The following is a 19,793-nucleotide window of genomic DNA, read 5'->3' as shown; positions in this document are numbered from 1 at the left end:
CCTAACTTAAAAGATAGGTACCTTGATAATGCCCTTTCACTCATTTAAAGGATCAACAACTCCATGCGAAGATGACTTGTTTAGTTTTCATCCAATCAAATTGTTGCCTCATCATCAATTCAACCAAACGCCCACGTGGAAAATAATGTGGCAAAAAGAGAAAACATGTCAAAGAGGGCCAAGTGTAAGTACTCTCTTATATCCATGCACAAAACCCTTGTGGAAGCCTCCATCTATTTTGTCAAACTCCCGCATCCTAAAACTCAACATCAAATAAGCATCTCAGAGCATTGAAGTGAACGTCTAAGAGCTTGGCCAGGGAAAACATCACGACCAGTAATGATAGTGGCATCTCTACATGTGCACCTATCCCTTAGTAAACAATTGGGTGAGTTATAAATTTAAATCATATTTGAATAATGTTTGTTCTCCTTCTTTACACATCCATGTTATTTGATTTGTATTGTAATAATGATCAAATTAAACCCAAGAAAAATCAATAAAGAAGATGAAACCTCAAATGGAAGAGTTTTCAAGACATTTCACATGATCTCTTTATAAGTTTGTTAGTGCATTAGGTTTTTCATGCATTTTATTTTATTTGTTTTGCACTAAAAATCATTTATGAGTTATTTTGTTTAAAATATTTTATAATTGAATGATTTCTTATTATCAACTAAAATCTTACGCTAAATACTATTTAAAATTTGTTTAAAATGTTTTAAGTTTTAAAAAATGGTTGTTGATTAAAAAATTTGTTCAATAAATCAAGGGTGAATTGAATCGACTCAATTGGTTGGGTCACTAGTTGATTATCATTTCCTGGTCAAAGCCTCTCTTCCTAATGTTGTGTTCTTGGTTGAGGTACCTAGTCGAGATCCAATTGAACCCTAACAATTACATACGAAGCATTTGCCCAATGGCTAGTAAATCGATCGAACCACCGAAAAAACCCTTTAATGTAGCTAACAAGTAATTTGAGTTTCCTTTCCTTATTTAAAGGCTTCGATCTTCATTGTTTTTAAGAGTTTAATCTTCCTAAACTTTTCTTAAATATATTTAAGTTTTGAGGGAGTGTTTTTTAATGGACCTTGTTTTAAAACTTGTATATCATTAATGTACAATTTAATCATAGTTTTATCTTTGTATCATGTAAGTCTAGATTTTATACTAGAATTTGGTGAGAATTAATGTTTCTTATCTTTATTTGTAAATATTTGAGAAAAAAAATCTAAGTGTAAAGTATTACTAAGGGATTCTTAAGTATAGGTATCACTGAAAGGATTATTTAAGAGTAGAGTATCTTTTAAGGATTATAAAGGATGTTAGGAGCAAAAAGTGTAAAAGGATCCATTGAAATTATAATTTTATTATATTGATTAAAGGTGTAGTTTGAAAGTTTTGAATAAGTGGAACTCCAAATTTGAGATAAAAAGTGGAGATCAAGTTACTTCGAATTACAATTGAAATATTGCGTTTGTATTTTCTCTTTTCCAATCTCTTTAATCTATATATAATTTTCATTATATATTTATTAAAATATAAATGATATGATTAAAAAAACTATTTGATAGTTACTTTTCAAAATTATCATCAAAGTATATAAAATTAATTATTTTTTATTTATTTTATCAAATGGCTTAAAAACCTATTGTGGAAGTATTGATAACGTTTAGCGCAATTTGTAGCATAATTAATTTTCTTTTAGTGCATGAAAAATATTATAACGGACAGAATTAAGATTGTTAAGAAAATAATTAGCATACCTTATTTAACTAGAAGTCTAAAACTCACTCCGGGAGATTTGAAAGGAAGTGACTCTGTAGGAGAGGAATTACTTTTGACTTTTCATTGTTTTCGAGAAGTCTAGGGTTAGGGTGAGAGAGAGAGAGAGAGAGAGAGAGATCGATTAGGGTTTGAGAGATGCCGAAGAACAAGGGTAAGGGAGGTAAGAACAGGAAGAGAGGGAAGAACGAAGCGGATGATGAGAAGCGGGAGCTTGTCTTTAAAGAAGACGGCCAAGAATACGCCCAGGTCCTCCGCATGCTCGGCAACGGCCGTTGCGAAGCCATGTGCATCGATGGAACCAAACGCCTTTGCCATATCCGCGGGAAGATGCACAAGAAGGTCTGGATCGCCGCAGGTGATATTATCCTCGTCGGTCTCCGTGACTACCAGGATGACAAGGCTGACGTCATCCTCAAGTACATGCCCGACGAGGCTCGCCTTCTGAAGGCCTACGGCGAGCTTCCGGAGAACACTAGGCTCAATGAGGGTATTGCAGGCGGCCTTGACGAGGAAGATGAAGGCGCAGGCGATGACTACATCGAGTTTGAGGACGAGGATATCGACAAAATCTAGACGCATATCTAGGGCTTGCGATATGCCCAACTGCGTTTATATATCGAGTTTTTTCCTTGATATTTGATGTTTGCTTCCATGTTATTGGTGGATACAGGTATTGCAGTCTCTGAGGCCTCTGGGATTGCTTGTAATATTCAATCGTACGCATGCTTATTTCGGTTTATGTATTAAGGTCTATGGATGGTGAATTTGATGCAATAATAGTGAACTTCCTTTTAATTTCCCCAATTATTTGGGTTTTATATTTTTCCTTATCTTTTGTCAATTTGATGGTGTTGTGGATGAAGTTTTTAATTTGGAATTGCTTTTCTATATTGTAAATTTGATGTTGGTTGCTATTGAGTTCTTATGATATATAGATTTTTTGGGTGTGATTGATCAGTGTTATTTGGAGGAGAAAATTCTTTGGACAATTAGATTCCTGGAAGTTTTTTGTGGAGTCCCGTCAGGATGTGTTTTACTTGTTGACAGTATTTCACAACGAGAATTGTTTACTCCTGGGGAATTTAGGCAGAAAAAAAATTGAGTTTGTTATGGATTGTTTCGGGTTCTCCATCAAAGTAGGATTTCATTACTCTTCAAAGCAACATTACCCCATTGAAAGCAAAGACGTATTCCATTTTATTTTATTTTTTTTCAATTTAGTATTCCTGAGATACGTCTGGAAGGCTTGGTCAATTTTTTGGTGTTGTTTTTGCATAGGACATGTTTTTTGTTCTAAAGTTCAAACCTGCATTTTCTTGTTTGATTTACTGTGGAAAAGTCCAAAATAAAATCAAATATGATAAAAATTATTTAAAATTTATACTTTATATAGAAAAGTAAAGAATTGAAGAGGTATGGAAGAAAAATTGATTGAGTTTAGATATCATTTTTATTTTCTTTGATTCCCATTTTCCTTCGTATTTTCTTTTCGTCCTACTTTCCCTCATAATCTATGTTCCAAATAGAGCCTAAAGGCAAATTGTGTTAGGAATTTGAAGAGGTATGGAGGAAAAATTTATTGAGTTTAGATATCATTTTTATTTTCTTAGATTCTCATTTACCTTCTTATTTTCTTTCCCTCCTACTTTCCCTCACAATCTATGTTCCAAATAGAGCCTAAAGGCAAATTGTGTTTTTGACCTTAGTTCATTCTTTTTTGGCTCGCAATTTTCCTTTGTATATTGAATATTGATCTTTTTTTCCCTAAACCATGAGAGGATGGGTTGAAATGTGCTGCTGAAAGATGTAGGGATGGCGACAAGGAGAAGAAGATTAAGCATTGACCTATGTGGTGATCTAAAAGAAAATCCTTATCAGGTTGGTTGGTTTGTTTGGTTTTTTTTTCCTTTTTCAAATTTTCTTGTTTTTTTTATGTATATATATCTTTTGTTAATTTGTGATCCATTTCTGTATGAATTTATAGGGATTATGCAATTGGTGCAAGATTCTGCTCCGGGAAAATGCCACTGATCTTGAGAGACTGGATTTTAAATTTAAGCATAATTGGGAATTTCTTCTCCTTTGTCTTTTATTTTCCCCTTGCCCCGTGAAAATGATATTTGTGCTTTTATGATGATGAATTGGTTACTTTTGCTATAAACTCCTTTCAAATTTGAGAATATGTGGTTGGAGGTTGAGAGGTTTTGAGACTTGGTTTAAGAGCTGGTGGGTAAGTTATTATTTTAGAGGTTCTTTTGGGCATGCTCTCATTCCCAAGTTGAAAGCCTTGAAAGAAAACCTTGAAGTTTGGAATAAAGGGTTTCTGGGATGTCATTGGAAGGATCAAATAGTTTTTTGGGATTGTAAGGAGAGGAAGGGATCTTTGTCCTTAGAATTGGCTTTGGATGAGTTTAATCTTTGGTTGCTGGAAGAAACTTCTTGGTGGCTGAAATCTAGTGAGTTGTCGCTAAATGAGGGGATATGAATGCTACATTCTTCCAAAGAATGGCTAATGCTTAGTGAAGAAGAAACTACATTAATAGATAGTCAATAGGGTTAGCTAATAGAGGATGCAAAGTTCAAGGAAGGCACAGTGGACCTTTTCCTGTTTTGGTTGCTAATGCCTAGTATAGATGGGGATGTCTTTTAACAGCAGGACTGGAATGAGAAGCAGGCTGGTTGTAGATCAGTGGTGGAAGATCTAGGATAGGCTGCCATCCTCCTGGGGACAGCAATGTGCATGGACCAGGTGAGTAAGGATGCAGCTCTGTGGAGGGCTCGTCAGGCTTGATAGGTGTTAATTGCGCATGAGTTGCTTTGTTTAGTCTGTCACTTCACTGAACCGACTCAAAGGTAGGCAAATATGTCACTTCACTGAACATATTGAGCTTTCCTCTCAACATTTGAATATTGATTGCATTAGGGAAGGCTCAAGGAATGCCTGATCGTATCTTTATACCAGTTCAAGATCTCTTATTGAATTGCTCATTTTATAAGCATTCTCAATACTATGCCTTGAAGAGGATTCAAACCTCCATGCTCTTAAAACATTTGGAAGGAGGGGATTCTTTGTGCTTGGAGGAGCCTTTTTATGAGGAAATTTTTGTTGCTCTCTCTTTCTAGGTTTAGGGTGATAAAGCTTTGGATCCAGATGAGTTTTCCTTGGCTTTTGGAAGTATGTCAAGGCTGAGGTGATGAGTCTTTATAGGGAGTTTCATAAGGATGGTTCTTTTGAGAGGAGCCTAAATGCTACATTTTTGTTTTTAGTCTCTAAGAAGGAGGTGTCAAAAGCTTGAAGAGCTTTAAACCTATTAACTCGTCCAGGGTTGGGGGGATTGTATAAGCTTATAGCAAAACCTACTAGCTTATAGTAAAAGGGTTGGTCAATAGACTAAAGAAACGGATGGGTAAGGTGGTTACTTCTACCCCTTGCTTACGTATTCCCTTGGGATCCTATTTTAAGCCTACAATGGTTTGGGATGTGATTGAGGAGAGGTTAGAAAAGAGGCTGGCATTATTGGAACATCAAGCCTTATCAAAGAGCAAGACTTACTTTACTGAGAAGTATCTTGTCTTACTGGCCAATTTACTTCATGTCTCTTCTTGTGATTCCAAGGCTGGTTCAATTGAGTGTGAAAAGATTCAAAGGAATTTCCTTTGAGAAGGTGATTCTCTTGATAAAAAAGCTGCATCTGGTCTGCAAGGAAAAAGAGGAGTTAAAGCCTTTTATTATCTCAATAAGGCTTTTTTGGAAAGTAGTGTTGGAGTTTGCAAGAAGCGGGAGATTCATTTTTTTGTATCGGAAGGGAAGATGTTGGGGTTGGTTTGTGATGAGCTCTTAAGAGAGGATGGGAGATGTTAAAGCATCATCTAGCTTTAGGTTAGGTTGACATGGCAAGAGTTAAGTTTTGGTAGGATGATTAGTGCGGTGAATTATCATCGTGTGTACTGTTCTTCACATAGTATTCCATAGCCACATCCAAGGATGCTTTGGCTGCTGTCATTTCAGAAGAAGTGGGTGGGAAAGGTCATTGAAACTCTTGTTTTTTGAGACAATTCCATAATTGGGAGTTGCAGAACATAGTCTCTCTTTCTAAAGGCTTCTAGAGGGAGGGGTGCCAAGGACGTAAGTTCTCAGTTAAACCCTTTTATTCACCTCTGGAGCCAGAGAAGGTTGTTGCCTTTCCTGCAAAAGAGGTTTGGGGTGGTTTGTTGGACCCATAAAATGGTTTCTTTGCTTGCGAGCAGTGGTTTGGGGTAAGATTTATATTTTAGATCAGCTTAAAAGAAGAGGCCGGTCCTTGGTCTTTGGTAAATGGCACATCCTTTGTACAGAGGAAGAAAATAATCTGATTCTATTCTCTTACATGGTGAAACAACAAAGAACATACAGAATTTTCGTTTCTTTCTTTGGGGCAGTGCTTGTCTGCTTGGGTAGATCCTTCTTCAGTAAGACCTTATTGGGTTGTAATGGGACTTTTGTGGGCAGAAGGCAGAGGACGGTGTGCTTCCCCTGCTTCATTCCGACTGTTTGGCAGGAGAGAATTTGTAGATATTTTGAAGATGGTTCAAGCAATCAAACCTCCTTTGTCCTGTACGCCTTTGGGTGCCCTTTTTGTGCTTCCTATTAACCAGTGTCACACGTCTTTTCTGCTAGGAGATTATTAATGAATTTGTATTTGCCTACTAAAAAGTTGCTATGTTGTTTGAATTCTCTCATTCTTTCTATCAGGCAACGACAGTCACCTTGGGAGGCATCCTTGAGTCCCAGATCTATTTGATTGTGAACAAAATAGCTGCATTGCCACATATCATGTCTGAAAAGCATCTTAATGGAGACACCCTGGCCTTCTTAGTACAAATACTATAATAATTTATATCTAATCAAGTGAGTCTTCCTCCTACTTGCAAATGGTAAAGCCATAGGTATACGTAAATGGCTTCCAAAATTTATTATGTGATTACAAGAAAGAATAATAATGATAACAGAAGTAGGAAATTTAGGGAGTAAAGATATCGACTCTTCTTTTTCCTGGAAATTTTTAACATGAGAATGAATTTTTTTTTTTTAGAAAGAACCAGGTGGATGAATCCCCTCAGCCACAATGTATATAATTTCTATAATTTCGACCATGATTTATCTTTGTTTATTTGAATTTTCAAGTATAAGTTTTTCAAGAATATAGATTTTTAAAAATTGAAAGTTGAATTAAATTTATTTTTGGTGGAAAGTAATAATATTTTATACCATATTTTGTTTCAAAAAAAATCTTTAAAAAGATCCATTTATTTATTTTTCCTATTTGACTTATCATAAAAATGAAAAAATTAAATAAATACAATTAAAATTATTAAAAACTTATTTATTTTTAAATGATTTAATTTTATTTAAAAATAAAAATAAGTTTTAAAAACATGTAAAATTAATTTATTAACATTGTTTTAATTTTTTTTCTCTCTGGTGTCTGGGTCTCTTTCTTTCAAGAACCAACTAACTGTTTAATATTTTCAAAATTTTTATGTTTAAATGTATTTTTTATTTTCTATAGGAAAAATTGTACTGCCCTTTTTCTCCCCGTTCTACCGTGCTGTTGAGTGCATTGCACCGTGATTAAAAGCGCGTGGGGAAACCACAAGAATTAAGCTGCCGTGTCCAAAATTGGACAATTTGCACGGAGGCCATTGGCTCCTCAAAAGACCAGCGTCGCAGACAGCGGGACACATAGCGCTCCAGTATTTACTCCACTCGCAGTGAGCGAGCGCGCGGGTGGTAGTTGTATGTTTTCGAAGTAGATGACACAGATGTAGTGTTGGTGTGAGCGTGTGAGAGCTCAACAATGGCGGAGAGTGGGATAATGCTGTTGGCGGCCACCATGATCATGATATGGTGGGCGACGCCATCACAAGCCATATGGTTGAGCCTTCCAAGCTCTGGAACCAAGTGCGTCTCTGAAGAAATCCACAACAACGTCGTCGTTTTGCTCGATTACTCTCTTGTCCTAGGCGGAGACGACGACCCCAGCCATCCCACCACCATCTCCGTTAGGGTATTACCAAAATTTTATTCACTTTTTCATGTTCCATACATGAACTGGATTGCTTTGTCTCTCTTTTTTCTTTTTCCAGTAAGATTATTTGCTATTGTTCTTGGTTTTGGAAGTGGAATGGCGGCCATTTTGGCTTCTAAAAGCTACAGTGTTAATCCTGAAATTCTATTCTGATCTAGTTCTATATATAGCGATTCAATTCTTAAAATTCAGGGGTTAATCGTTGATCAGAAAGAGAACTCAAGTTTCCGAGTTGTTGAGATCATACCCAATCTATCACTAGTAATTTTTCATTTTCAAGCTCCATTAAATCCTTTTTGATATGCACCATATTAAAGAGAGTTGTGCTTCTTGTTATGTTCAATTCCCGGAGTTTGTTGATGCTTCTTGTCCATGATTGTCTCTGTTATTTATTAAGCCCCAACTTATTGAGTTAATCAAGAAAAATCCACATATCTTAGTAGTTTGGGGAATGGAAAATGTATGATTTGGGGCTTCCTTTGCCCAAATTCAACTTCTAAGTCTTTAGAATTGAGACTTCTATTTATAAATAAAAGAGAAGCTGCAATGTTGGTCTACAATCAGCTTTTATTTGGTTCCTCTTTGTCATTGACAGATGTGATTCAGTCAATTCTGCTTCATCTCTTAGGGGTCTGATTTCATAGGTTTGGATTTTCTTTCATCGCTTTAATTGCAAATGGCATAAATGAAGAAGAACATGAATTAGTTTTTGTTGCTCTTAATTAAACCATTTAGATGACTTTTTTTTTTTTTTTCTTTTTATCTTCAATTTGTGCTATCTAGAAGATTTTGCATGGGTTCTTTTCTTAGTCTCTCATTCCGGGTTTAGGTATCATCCCCATATGGGCAAAATCTTTACTAGCAAGAGAAAGTGACCAAAGGTCAATCTGCATTTACAACTAGTGAGAGCGGCGCCCATGTAGCCTGTTTTTGGCTGGATGGAAATCATGAGGAAGGGGCAGGTAGAACTATTGACATTGACTGGAAAATTGGAATTACTGCAAAGGATTGGGACTCAGTTGCTAAAAAAGAGAAAATTGAGGTAAGTAGCTTTAGCAATCTGTTTCTCTTGTCTGTTCTTAAATGGGACTTGAGTTTATTTTTTTCCCTTTTCCTTCTTAATCTGATAACACATATTTGACATGCATACTTGTAGGGTGTTGAATTTGAGCTGAGGAAACTTGAAGGAATAGTGAATGCCATCCATGAGAATATAATCTTTCTCAAGGAGAGGTGATTCTTTTTGGTCTGTTTTTTATCTATTGAAGTAGGCTTTGTTAGTGGTGCAACATTGCTTTCCCCTTCATCCTCTTTTATTTTCCATTCAGCCTTCACATTCTCTGTCCTTTTTCTTTACCTGGCATTTGGTGTTAAAAAATGGCAAGACTCTGTTTCTTCAATGGCAGGAATTAACCAAATTAACCATTAAAGGAAGATTTTATCTATTCCAATCTTAAAGGATTAAATTATTGAAATGAAGAGATTTCAAGGTTTTTTTGATCGGTAATCATTTGGCTTTCCAGAATGCATAAAAATATTAGTAAAGAGAAAAATTGAGGGGATAGTGCTTCAGGCTCCTAAAGTAGCCAGCAGTTCAGTTTTTGTAAGAGTGGGCTGTAAATAATGTTTGCAGCATAGTTTTGTAAATAGTTTCCAATGAAGCTAAGTTTGTTTATTAATTCCTTTTGCTTGATGTTCACCACAGGGAAGCAAAGATGAGGGAAGTCAGCGAAACAACGAACTCCAGAGTAGCATGGTTCAGTCTCATGTCTCTTGGTGTCTGCATTGTGGTTGCAGCTTTGCAGTTATGGCACTTGCAGCACTTCTTCAGAAAGAAGAAGCTTATTTAGGTTTTGGAAGTTCTGAAGAAAAGTAGAATCCTCTTTTTGTCTTTGTAAGGTAATAGTTTGTCTTTTATTTTTCTTGGGGCTTTGGAGGTTGATGATATCTTCTATCATAGAGGGACAAAATTTCAGATTTCCAACACATTTGGAAGTAGGGAGAGATGATTTCTTCTATCATAGATGGACAAAATTTCAGATTTCCTACACATCTTTGGAGTTGGGGAGAACCATTATCATTTACTTCATTGCTGGAGCATCTGCTGTAAGACCTATTTTGAATTATTCAATGACACAAGGGGTCTGATTCCCGATTACAGAATATATAGAAAGCAGTTCGTGTGTATGCTCCTCTAGGCTCCAATTCCATTATGAATGCCCAGGGAGAAGATACAAAAGAAGATTTTCATCAGCTGCAACTGAGTATCTTATTTGAAAGTTCAAACATAAAAGCTTTGTAACATGTCTACAAACAACAAAGCTTCTGATATATGCCTCTTTAAGTTTGACTTTACGTATAGGCTATATGAGATACCTGCATTGAGTTTTGAGAATTCAAATCATTTGAATTTTGAACCAATGAGATCCAGACTGTTTTAGAACCCCTAAACACAATTTATTTTTCCTTTTGATCATGGCGATAGGATTGGGGGAGCTCATTGAGCTTGCTGCTTATAAATTTTTTCTGGCTTTTGCTTCTCCCATCTTTGACTGAAGTTGAAGAGAGAATAGGGTCCTAACATAACCAATGGTTCAGTCCAATAAACTGCGCAGTAGTGTTGAGATGAAAAATATGAAGAAAAGCAGTTGAAAGAAAGACAGGAAAACCCAGAATGGGATGGTTTTAAAGTTGTTACCAAGAGTGAGAAATAGTTATTCAGCCAAAGCAAGAAAATTTAATTCACAATGAGTCACAGCTTAGTTTTCTTGCTGAAAATAATTGTTGTACAGCTACATCCACAATGAAAATATGCCCTTCAAATTAACATTGAAAAAAGTGGCTTCAACATAAACTCGGAGACGAGCAGGAAGCTAGTATATAATCGCTCCTCACACAAGATCTCTATCCAAGATGAAATGATTCTTGCAGTGAATGTTCATCACTCAGAGCCCCATAGAGTCCCTTATTGTTTCAATGCTGCTGCTATTTTCTTTTGAACAAGCTCCACTCCGAGGCGAGGGGATAATCTAGGTAGAGTTTCCTGCGAAAGATAGTAACATTCATTTGAGAAACAACCTTCAAAAAATGACATATATACAAACACTTCCAAAAGTAAATCTGTTTGGATCTTTGCTGCCAGGGTCTACTCTTTCTTTTTCGTTTTTCTTCTTCCAACTATAGGTAAAAGAGGGTCTACTCTGATACTACCAAAGAGAAGGGACTTTGGTTATTTCATCGACATCTGAAAAGTCCATGAAACACTGATGTAAAAATGAACAAGACCATAACTCTGCCAAGATGAAACATCCTCATGTTTTCTCTATTAATTCTTTATCTCGCTATGATTTCTTATTATAAGTGTACAGAACCCAAAATGGGGAATGGAGAAAACCAACCTCGGTGCCATCGGAAAGTACTTTGGCCAACACTGGTATCTCATACTGGTAAGCCTTCTCCCACTCAGGATTGCTGGTAATATCCCTTATCTAAGAAACAAACCCAATCACTCAAAAACTGTTCAAATAGGGAAATTGAAAGAGAGAATGAATGATAGAGAAGGCGCGACCTGTAATTCAACGTCGTGGAGCGAATCAGGACCGGAGAGCGTGAAAGCAACAAGAAGCTTTTCTTTGAGGCCATCGCACAAACAGCATCCGGGCTTGGAATAGAGTACCAGTTTTCTTGAAGAGGAGGCAGAAGAAGAAATGGGCTTAGCTGAAAATGAAGAAGAGGCCAAAGGGGTTAAAACCCATCTAGCCCTTTGTGCTCTCGTTCTCAGAAACGCCATTGATGATGATGCTCCCGCTGCTGCAACCACAGCAATCCCCATTTTTCCCCGTCTCACTGTCACCCTCCAATCAGAGGTCTCTAATGTTCTAAACAAACATGACCTTGCCACGTCAGGTGGGACCCAGAAGCTGATACGGGCGATCCATTGGGTATTTAGGTGTGGGCTGGACTTAATAGTGAGTTGGGCCGGCCTGAGCTCGGTGGGGTATTTGAGTAACCTGAACTGGGCTTAATTTTGAAGGGGCATGGTTTAACTTCATGGGGATGCAGGTAGCCTGTATGGAAACCCATAAATGTATATCTTTTTGCTAAAACGGGCCCAGTGGGATTGATAGGCCATATGAGACTCAGATAAGACAGCATCCATAACTTTAGCGGCCTTGGCCCACTCAATCACCATGCTTGAGTTGTTTCTGAGGATCCAATCAGGGCCCATTAATTTGAACATTTGGGGCCATGGGCCCACGGTGAAAGGGCCACTTGCTCCTTTTAGGCAGAGAGAGTGTCGTAAGCGATTCCATAAGTGGATTGGTCAAAAGTCCAAGAACTGACCCTTACTTTTTCTTTGATGCGCAATTGGCAGACCTTTCGATAATTTCCTCCTTTCTATTTTTTATTTTCCCCCTTTCCCAAATAAAGTTAAAAAGCATCCCATCAATAAAAGAATTGTTCGTTTATAAAAAGCATTTGATAAATTTAACACAAATCCTTAAAGCTTTCTTGTAAATTATTTTTAAAATGGCACACTAAAATATTTATTTTTTTAATATAAATAAAAAAATACTTATTAAATAATATTTTATTGAACTTTTGACCCAAAAAGAGAGAATTACATAATCTATTATTTATACAAGATCATATATATATAATTTGACATTTATCAAAAGGGGTAGTCCAATGGATCAAAACAAATATTAGAAAATGTGGTCTTAATAAGTGATACATGATCCTTGGTTTGAATCTTATAATTAATAATATCCTGCTCCATGATAGTTGTTATGAGACAATCAACACCTTAAGATTTGGGTCCTCGTTTATAAAAAAAAAAATATAATTTAATATTTAATTGAATAATTTTGGAATTTATTGAAAATTTGAAACTAAAAATATACCAATTTTCAAAACTTTTCTAATATCGAAAAAGCAATTAAATAATTCCTTATAGAATCATTAAAAGTTAGATTCGATTCAATCCCAATAATATGGAGCAGTGGCTCGATATTATTTTGTGACTTCACCTTGTGGGAGCCCACAACAAGAAATATGAACGACTAGGTTGGGTATCTTGACTCTTGAAAGATCCTAATGGACCAAATGCATGGCACTCTACTCTGCAACAATCTCTTTACCATTCTTTTTCTTTTTTCCGATTGAAGGAAAGACAGACCTTTTAACTCTCCAATTAGAGAATGAATCAAAAAATCATATTGCTTTTAGATGGGATACATATTCTGAATCTAGTTGTCTTTACTCTATGGACGTGCTAACTCCAACACGTGGAGGTTGGAACAGCATTGTTAATAATTCATGCATCCGTTCTCACTCTTCAATCAATTCTTCATCTCCCACTTCCAAAGATTTTTGTCCCATATTTACTTTTGTGATTAATTAATTGAATTTATTTAAGTGATGTTTGGTTTCAAAAAATATTAAGAAAATAAAAAAAATGTGAAAAAAATGATTTTTTTATATTTGATTATGTTATAAAAAATATCAAAGAAAATCAAATACAATTAAAACTTATATATTTTTAAATTATTTAATATTTATATCGATGAATTAAAATAAATAAAATGAGTTTGAAGTAATAAAAAAGATAATTTATTAAATTTTAATATATATTTTTTATTTTATTTTATTTTTTTTCCTTTTTTTTTTTTTTTTATATTTTCTTCCCCTTATATTTTTTTTTTCAAATTTTCTAAACCAAACATAGCTTACGGTCCAATCAGTAAAATAAATAAAGTATACCCTCCAGCTGAGCTCTCTTGGATTCTAATGTAGGATGACGGATTTTCGTATCTTTTTTCTTCACTTTTAGTACGCATATCATTCAAATAATTTTTGCACTTTAGTTTTTTATATTCAATATATGCAACGGGGCCTCCTTTTGATTGGAGACTTTTAGCTTTTCTGCTTTCTCTTGCTTGCTTGTTCGACCAAAGGAAGAATGCATGCCTCTCCCAGTGTCTTGGGGTAATCCATCCTTTTCCTATTTTCCTATTTTATTCTTAAGAATCTTAGAAAGTTATTGAAAAACATAAATAAAGGAAATAAGAAGAGAAAAAAAAAAAGTTGAAAAAAATTCAAATAAAATTTAATGCAGCATAAATCATATTAATCCAACATTAATTTCTCCAAATTTAATAAACTAAAAATGATAAAATACCAAATTCTTTTTACATATTATTATTTTTGTTACTAGAGAATGAGAATAGACAATAAGAAAAAAACAGAATAAGAATACGTAAAAATCATCAATAAAGAGAAAAAAAATTACGAGCAACTATTGCATAGACATAAATATCATAGCCTTAAATCCTATCCATGAAATAATAAATAAAACAGATCCATACTCACACCCCAGCAAGGTCTAGATAATCTTTTTAACCCTAAATCTTACATATGTCATACTGCAAACTTTTTGGGTTTGAGCAAAATAGATTTCGGGTCATCAAACTCTAACAATTTTAATACTTAAAGATTGTTAAATACAAAATTATTTTCTCTTCTTGTCGAAGTTATTTATTTTTCTTTTAATTCTAGGAAAACCAATTATTAAAGGGTCTAAAATAATTATTTTTAAAACATTAAAATCCCATAAATTCTATTTTTTTTAATTAATTATTGTTTTTTAAGGTCATGTATCAAAGACAAACAATATGAAAAATTGGTTAATAGAATCAAGGACAGCCAACTTGAAAAGTAGACCCTCAAAAACTTACCCATTTATGGATTCTATGGGTCTCTTTTTCCTCATCATGCGTCTCAAACTTTTTCAAGTATGTGTGACCTTTAATGTCATAGACATTGCTTTTAAATTCCCTTTCTCAAAGTGTCAAGTTGACCGTTTGAAACTAAACAATTTCAATTTGATTATTAATAAGCCTAATTAAGAAGAGCAACAGAAGGGAAAAATGATCATGAGCTAGCTCTCACGCAAGACCAACTTCAAATATCATTTGGGCTTCCTCCCAGCTAATTCACTTTGGTTGCTGATCCTATTGGAATATTCAATACGTTACTTCAGTTTGATTCTTCACAAAAAGAATCATGCCTAAGACGCATCTCTCACTGCATGAATCATTGTTACATCCCTGTTCCAGTTCTGCACGTAACCCTAGTTCTTTTCCAATGATAACTCCAGTTGATGGGGGGACTTGTCACTCACCCACCCACCCACCCCATTCGTGATATAATCTTTCTGCATGATGTTTAAGCTTGTCAGCGACCTTCATGACCAGTCAAATTTGTTATATATTCATGTTCTTTTCTTGATTAATATAACTAGCTTATGTATGGCCTGATAATATAATTTGATTTGGGATCGATCAAATGAATGGACCTCTCAGTCAATAATTAATGGCCATTTTCTCTAGCCTAGGCAACGTGCATGCATCTTGGTCCATGGCAGCACTAACTTATTAAAAACATTTCCTTCATGATACAAAGATTAATCGGTTTAAAGATGGCCACATATGAATACACAAATGGGACGTTACTAAGAGCCCAATTTTGCATGCATAAAAGCCTTTTTAGTTCAGGATAAGATTGGAGTCCAACATGACTTCCACTGCGGCCACAGGTAAAGAAGCACCCACTTAGCTTTGCTGACAACTGCTCTGTGCTTATCTTTCTGCGTTCTTCCAATAATCACATCTCTTATTATTATTATTATACTACTGAATTAATACTCTTCGGACCTCAAAATTAAATACTACTTTCCCATGCTTCCCTGTTGTATATGAGAAGTACTTTGAATGAATTCAACTGAAAATCTTTCTGCATATCATCGCCAAGGCGGTATATGCATATAGGTGAGCCTTGCTTGTACTGGGTCTTCATTCAGGATCTATTATTATTCTATTTGTGATTATACAAACAATAGTCCAGCACACTGGAGACTGCATGTCTGGTCTTGGAAGATGCATGGTGACGTACGCATGCAATCCAGGGAATATAATCTTCAGTTTTCTCCCACCAGTTTCCCATACATTACCAAACCTTAGTTGCATCTGGTTGTGTTTTCCACTCCCCACAGAATATTATAAAGAAATAAAAAGAAAAAGAAAAACATTTATTCAAAGAAAAAAAAAAGGTGAATGTCCACCTGGCACAAATAATCCGGGTTGATGATCATGAAAGCAAGCATTACTGTCAAGAAAACGGTGGGCAGGGGCCCTATGGGGACAGTCGTATTACGTGCTTGTTTTGGAATAAGTTTACACTAATCAGGGGAAAACTCTGTATGCAGCACTCATTCTACATTATTGTTATATTCAATCACTATGTTACTTTTTTTTTTCAACATTATTTAGCAAATTCTCTTGGGAGAAAATAGCAATTTTCTGTCTTTTTATTTATTTGTTTTTGTGTATATATAAGAGGGGCATCTCACATTGTGTCTCTCATTCCCAAAAGAGTTTCTTGCAGTGGTAGTAGTACTAGAGATAGAGCTATGGAGGACCAAACATCATGTGCCAAAATTTGTGTCGTCTTCAGTAGGATGAAACCTTACGTGCTTATGGTGGCCTTGCAGTTTGGGTCCGCAGGGATGTACATCATTTCCATGGCTACTCTCAACCATGGTATGAGCCGTTTCGTGCTGATCGTTTATCGTAATGCTGTTGCTGCACTGGCCATGGCACCTTTTGCTCTACTTCTTGAAAGGTTATCTCCTGTTCTTACATGCACATAAAGTGTGTACATATATATTACATACTTTGAATGGGCTCTAAATAACAACCATTTTTCTTTAAATACTTCAAACGTATGATCCATAAATTTTCAGCTTCATTAATTTGCCTGGAACTTGGTTGGTAAGGTCAAGAACTGATGAATTAATCTTTTGTATTTTCTTTTTCCAGGAAAATAAGGCCAAAGATCACAATCGCTATCTTCTTAAAGATAATGGCCCTGGGATTTCTGGAGTAATGCTCTGTTTGGAATTCATGCTACCTATTAATAAGAGTCCTACTGACAGCACAATATATGAAACTTTCAACTTAAACCCGATTGTGTGTTCAGGTTTTCTCAGCCTAAACTAAACCAAAACCTGATTTAAAAATAAATACTAAATATATACGGCAAACAGTGATGCCTGATGGGGTCCAAAAGGATGATAGACCATTGCAAAACCATCACTCGAGCTAACAGCCCTTTTTTCTTTCCTTTTTAATTTAGGAAGATGATTGTTAATTTTGATATAATTTATATTCAGGCCGATTCTTGATCAGAACTTATCCTACTTGGGTATGCAATACACATCAGCATCATTCACATCTGCCGTTATGAATGCTGTTCCGGCTGTTACCTTTGTAATGGCAGTTGTTTTCCGGTAAGAACCAAATTAGCTCTGCCAGTATACATGCATCACAGCTAGAGTTTTAATAATCTTTTCCATGTTTATCTTTAGCTTTTGATCTTTTCATATACATACAGAAAGAAAAGGTTTTATTTTCCCGTCCCGCATGGAAGCTACTATAATGAATGTGGATTAATATTTATATGTGATGATCAGGTTGGAGCACATAAAAATTAAAGAGAGACGGAGCCAAGCTAAGATCGTGGGCACGGTACTGACTTTTTCAGGAGCACTGCTTATGACTCTGTATAAAGGCCCCATCATTGATCTAATATGGTCACATAAAACAAGTCACAATGCCAATCACTCTTCCACCGACACACACTGGATAACTGGGACTTTGTTGATCCTTGTTGGTTGTTGTGCCTGGTCTGCCTTCTACATACTGCAAGTAAGCCCTGGCTTAACTAATAATTGTTTGTTGCTTAACTAATATTAGGCAGAAAAGCAGCAAGAAAAAGTGGTTTCTTCTGTGGCCTGGAGTTAAATTTAAGATGCAATAAACTTGTACATGCAGGCATTATGTCTAGTCACTAGCTGATATTGAAACTTTTGTTTTTATAATGGTCAGTCAATAACAATAAAGACGTACCCAGCCGAGCTCTCTCTTTCCACCTTGATATGCTTGATGGGTGCCATCCAAAGTGGGGCAGTAGGGCTTGTAGCAGAGCGACACCCCAGCGCCTGGGCCATTGGCTGGGACTCTAGGCTACTTGCTCCTGTTTATACGGTAAGTTGTGATGAATTATTTAAGGCTCTTTTGGTTTAAATTCTACCAATTTTCCATTACTAAGCAATAGAACGCCCAATTGTAGTAGTGCAAGTCAAGGAATCTAAGTGCTCAAGTCTTTTTTTTAATGAAAATTCATGAAGAGCTTGGAATTCCACAAGTTCAATTTAATGGTGACTTTGAAATGTTTCAGGGGATTGTCAGCTCTGGATTAACATACTACGTGCAAGGCCTGGTGATGAAGACAAGAGGCCCAGTGTTTGTGACAGCATTCAACCCTCTTTGCATGATCATTGTAGCTGCTCTTGGGACTCTCATTCTAGCTGAGCAACTCCATCTTGGAAGGTATAAAAAACTCGTCTCCCAACTCCCTAGTCCCTACCCCACAGCACAACAATGAATTCATTTCTCTCCACGTATTTCTTCATTAATACTTGTGCTTCAAATGCATCAGTATCATTGGAGCCATTATCATCGCAATCGGCCTTTACTCTGTGGCATGGGGTAAAAGCAAGGACCAATTTGGGCCAACACCAACCACAACAGAAGAAAAGGGTGATGCCTACGAATTGCCCATTTCAGCAACCGAGGGTAGCAAGTTGGTGATTGAGGCAAATAACTATGGTGACCATGCTGGAAAATCCAATTTTCCAGTTAAGAAATAGCTAGTCTCCATGTCTCCTATCCCTCTTTAATTAATCTACTTCCATCTGTAACTTTCTAGCCATCAACAATTGTGCGACGATATATGATTGTATATATGGGAAATAGTGTCATTGAGCTTGAAAGGAATGTAGCCATTGGCACTTTGGAATATTCTAGACAGATGCCATTATAAATAAAAAAACATTATTAATCACCAGAGTTGAATTGTTACTCCACACACAACTTTTAGATGTTTCATCCTACACTGCATGAGAAAATGACTTAATGATATCCATACTAAACAATCACACAAATTGCTTTTGTGAATAAAACAGAGAGTTTACTATCCCCTTACTCTGTTTCTGTCAACAAGTTTACTCACAAAATTAGTACAACTTCCTCTCTAGTGGTAACTCCAATTCAGTACTTTCAGTTCTCTTTGCCTTCACTTTATCCTTTCAGACCTATTTCACATGGGAATCAATTTAGAATATTTCAATTTTTATAACAAAGACAAAACGCATCAAACAATTGAAATGATTTGAAAAGCCTACCTTAAGTGAGAATTTTCTTTTTTGTTAAGTGACCCACAAACATATATGGTGTTCCAGAGAAAAGCATATTCTATACTATATTCTTCACAAAAAGGAATATATACCAATTAAGAATGTCTCCTATTTGAGACAGTTTCCAACAATATATACATAAAATGCTGAAGTATGAATTGAGTAACCGATTTGCTTTCATACTAGTACTGCAACTTAAAACAAAGGGTAATTTGCATACAGTAAAGGATATAAAAACCAAGCATGAAATTAAGTGTAGCCAGATCCATCAGCTTAAGAACATATCCAGTTTATCTTCTGTTTGGCTGGAATATTTGCTCTTTGGGATTTGCCATGGGGATCGCTGGAGCCATTACCATCTGGATAGACATTTTATTCTGTCCAACTGTGAAAGCACTTAACTATATATCTTTGACAGTAACATGTTCCTCTCTTCCATATAGAAGTTCAGACACATTGGTTCTATGGTCTGGTGAAATTGGAGAAAAGTTGAGATATTGCAGATATTGAGGATTCTGATTTCCCATAAGTTTAACTTTCGTGATTGTAAGCAAGAATTATTATTGACTTTTATTCTCTTTCCCTCTCTACAGTACTTTGGAACCAGGAATGTTGTTTTG

The 19,793-nt window shown here is 35.8% G+C and overlaps 3 protein-coding genes and 1 pseudogene across 3 annotated transcripts; 3 read left to right on the top strand and 1 right to left on the bottom strand.

Annotated features, from left to right (window-relative positions):
* Nucleotides 1-47: 47 nt before the first annotated feature.
* LOC100252402 (eukaryotic translation initiation factor 1A) lies at nt 48-2,592 on the top strand. Its single transcript, XM_059734427.1, has one exon. The coding sequence runs from the start codon at nt 1,924-1,926 to the stop codon at nt 2,359-2,361; it is 438 nt and encodes a 145-aa protein (XP_059590410.1). The 5' UTR covers nt 48-1,923; the 3' UTR covers nt 2,362-2,592.
* A 4,899-nt stretch (nt 2,593-7,491) lies between these two features.
* Nucleotides 7,492-10,019, top strand: LOC100247281 (transmembrane emp24 domain-containing protein p24delta5-like; annotated as a pseudogene).
* Nucleotides 10,020-10,492: 473 nt separating this feature from the next.
* On the bottom strand, nt 10,493-11,747 carry LOC100247142 (uncharacterized). The gene is made up of 3 exons (XM_002284414.5): nt 11,425-11,747; nt 11,255-11,344; nt 10,493-10,899 (listed from the first exon to the last, which is right to left on the bottom strand). Exons 1-3 carry the CDS (start codon nt 11,686-11,688, stop codon nt 10,822-10,824), a joined length of 432 nt encoding a protein of 143 aa, XP_002284450.1. The 5' UTR covers nt 11,689-11,747; the 3' UTR covers nt 10,493-10,821.
* A 4,501-nt stretch (nt 11,748-16,248) lies between these two features.
* Nucleotides 16,249-18,824, top strand: LOC100242002 (WAT1-related protein At4g08290). Its single transcript, XM_002284416.5, has 7 exons — nt 16,249-16,538; nt 16,736-16,798; nt 17,089-17,205; nt 17,389-17,623; nt 17,804-17,962; nt 18,156-18,307; nt 18,417-18,824. Exons 1-7 carry the CDS (start codon nt 16,327-16,329, stop codon nt 18,625-18,627), a joined length of 1,149 nt encoding a protein of 382 aa, XP_002284452.2. The 5' UTR covers nt 16,249-16,326; the 3' UTR covers nt 18,628-18,824.
* The last annotated feature ends 969 nt before the right edge of the window (nt 18,825-19,793 follow it).

Source organism: Vitis vinifera, chromosome 18, assembly GCF_030704535.1.
Source record: "Vitis vinifera cultivar Pinot Noir 40024 chromosome 18, ASM3070453v1".
Taxonomy (NCBI): domain Eukaryota; kingdom Viridiplantae; phylum Streptophyta; class Magnoliopsida; order Vitales; family Vitaceae; genus Vitis; species Vitis vinifera.
The sequence above is the reverse complement of the archived record's forward strand: the minus strand, read 5'-3'. Positions and strand labels throughout refer to the sequence as shown.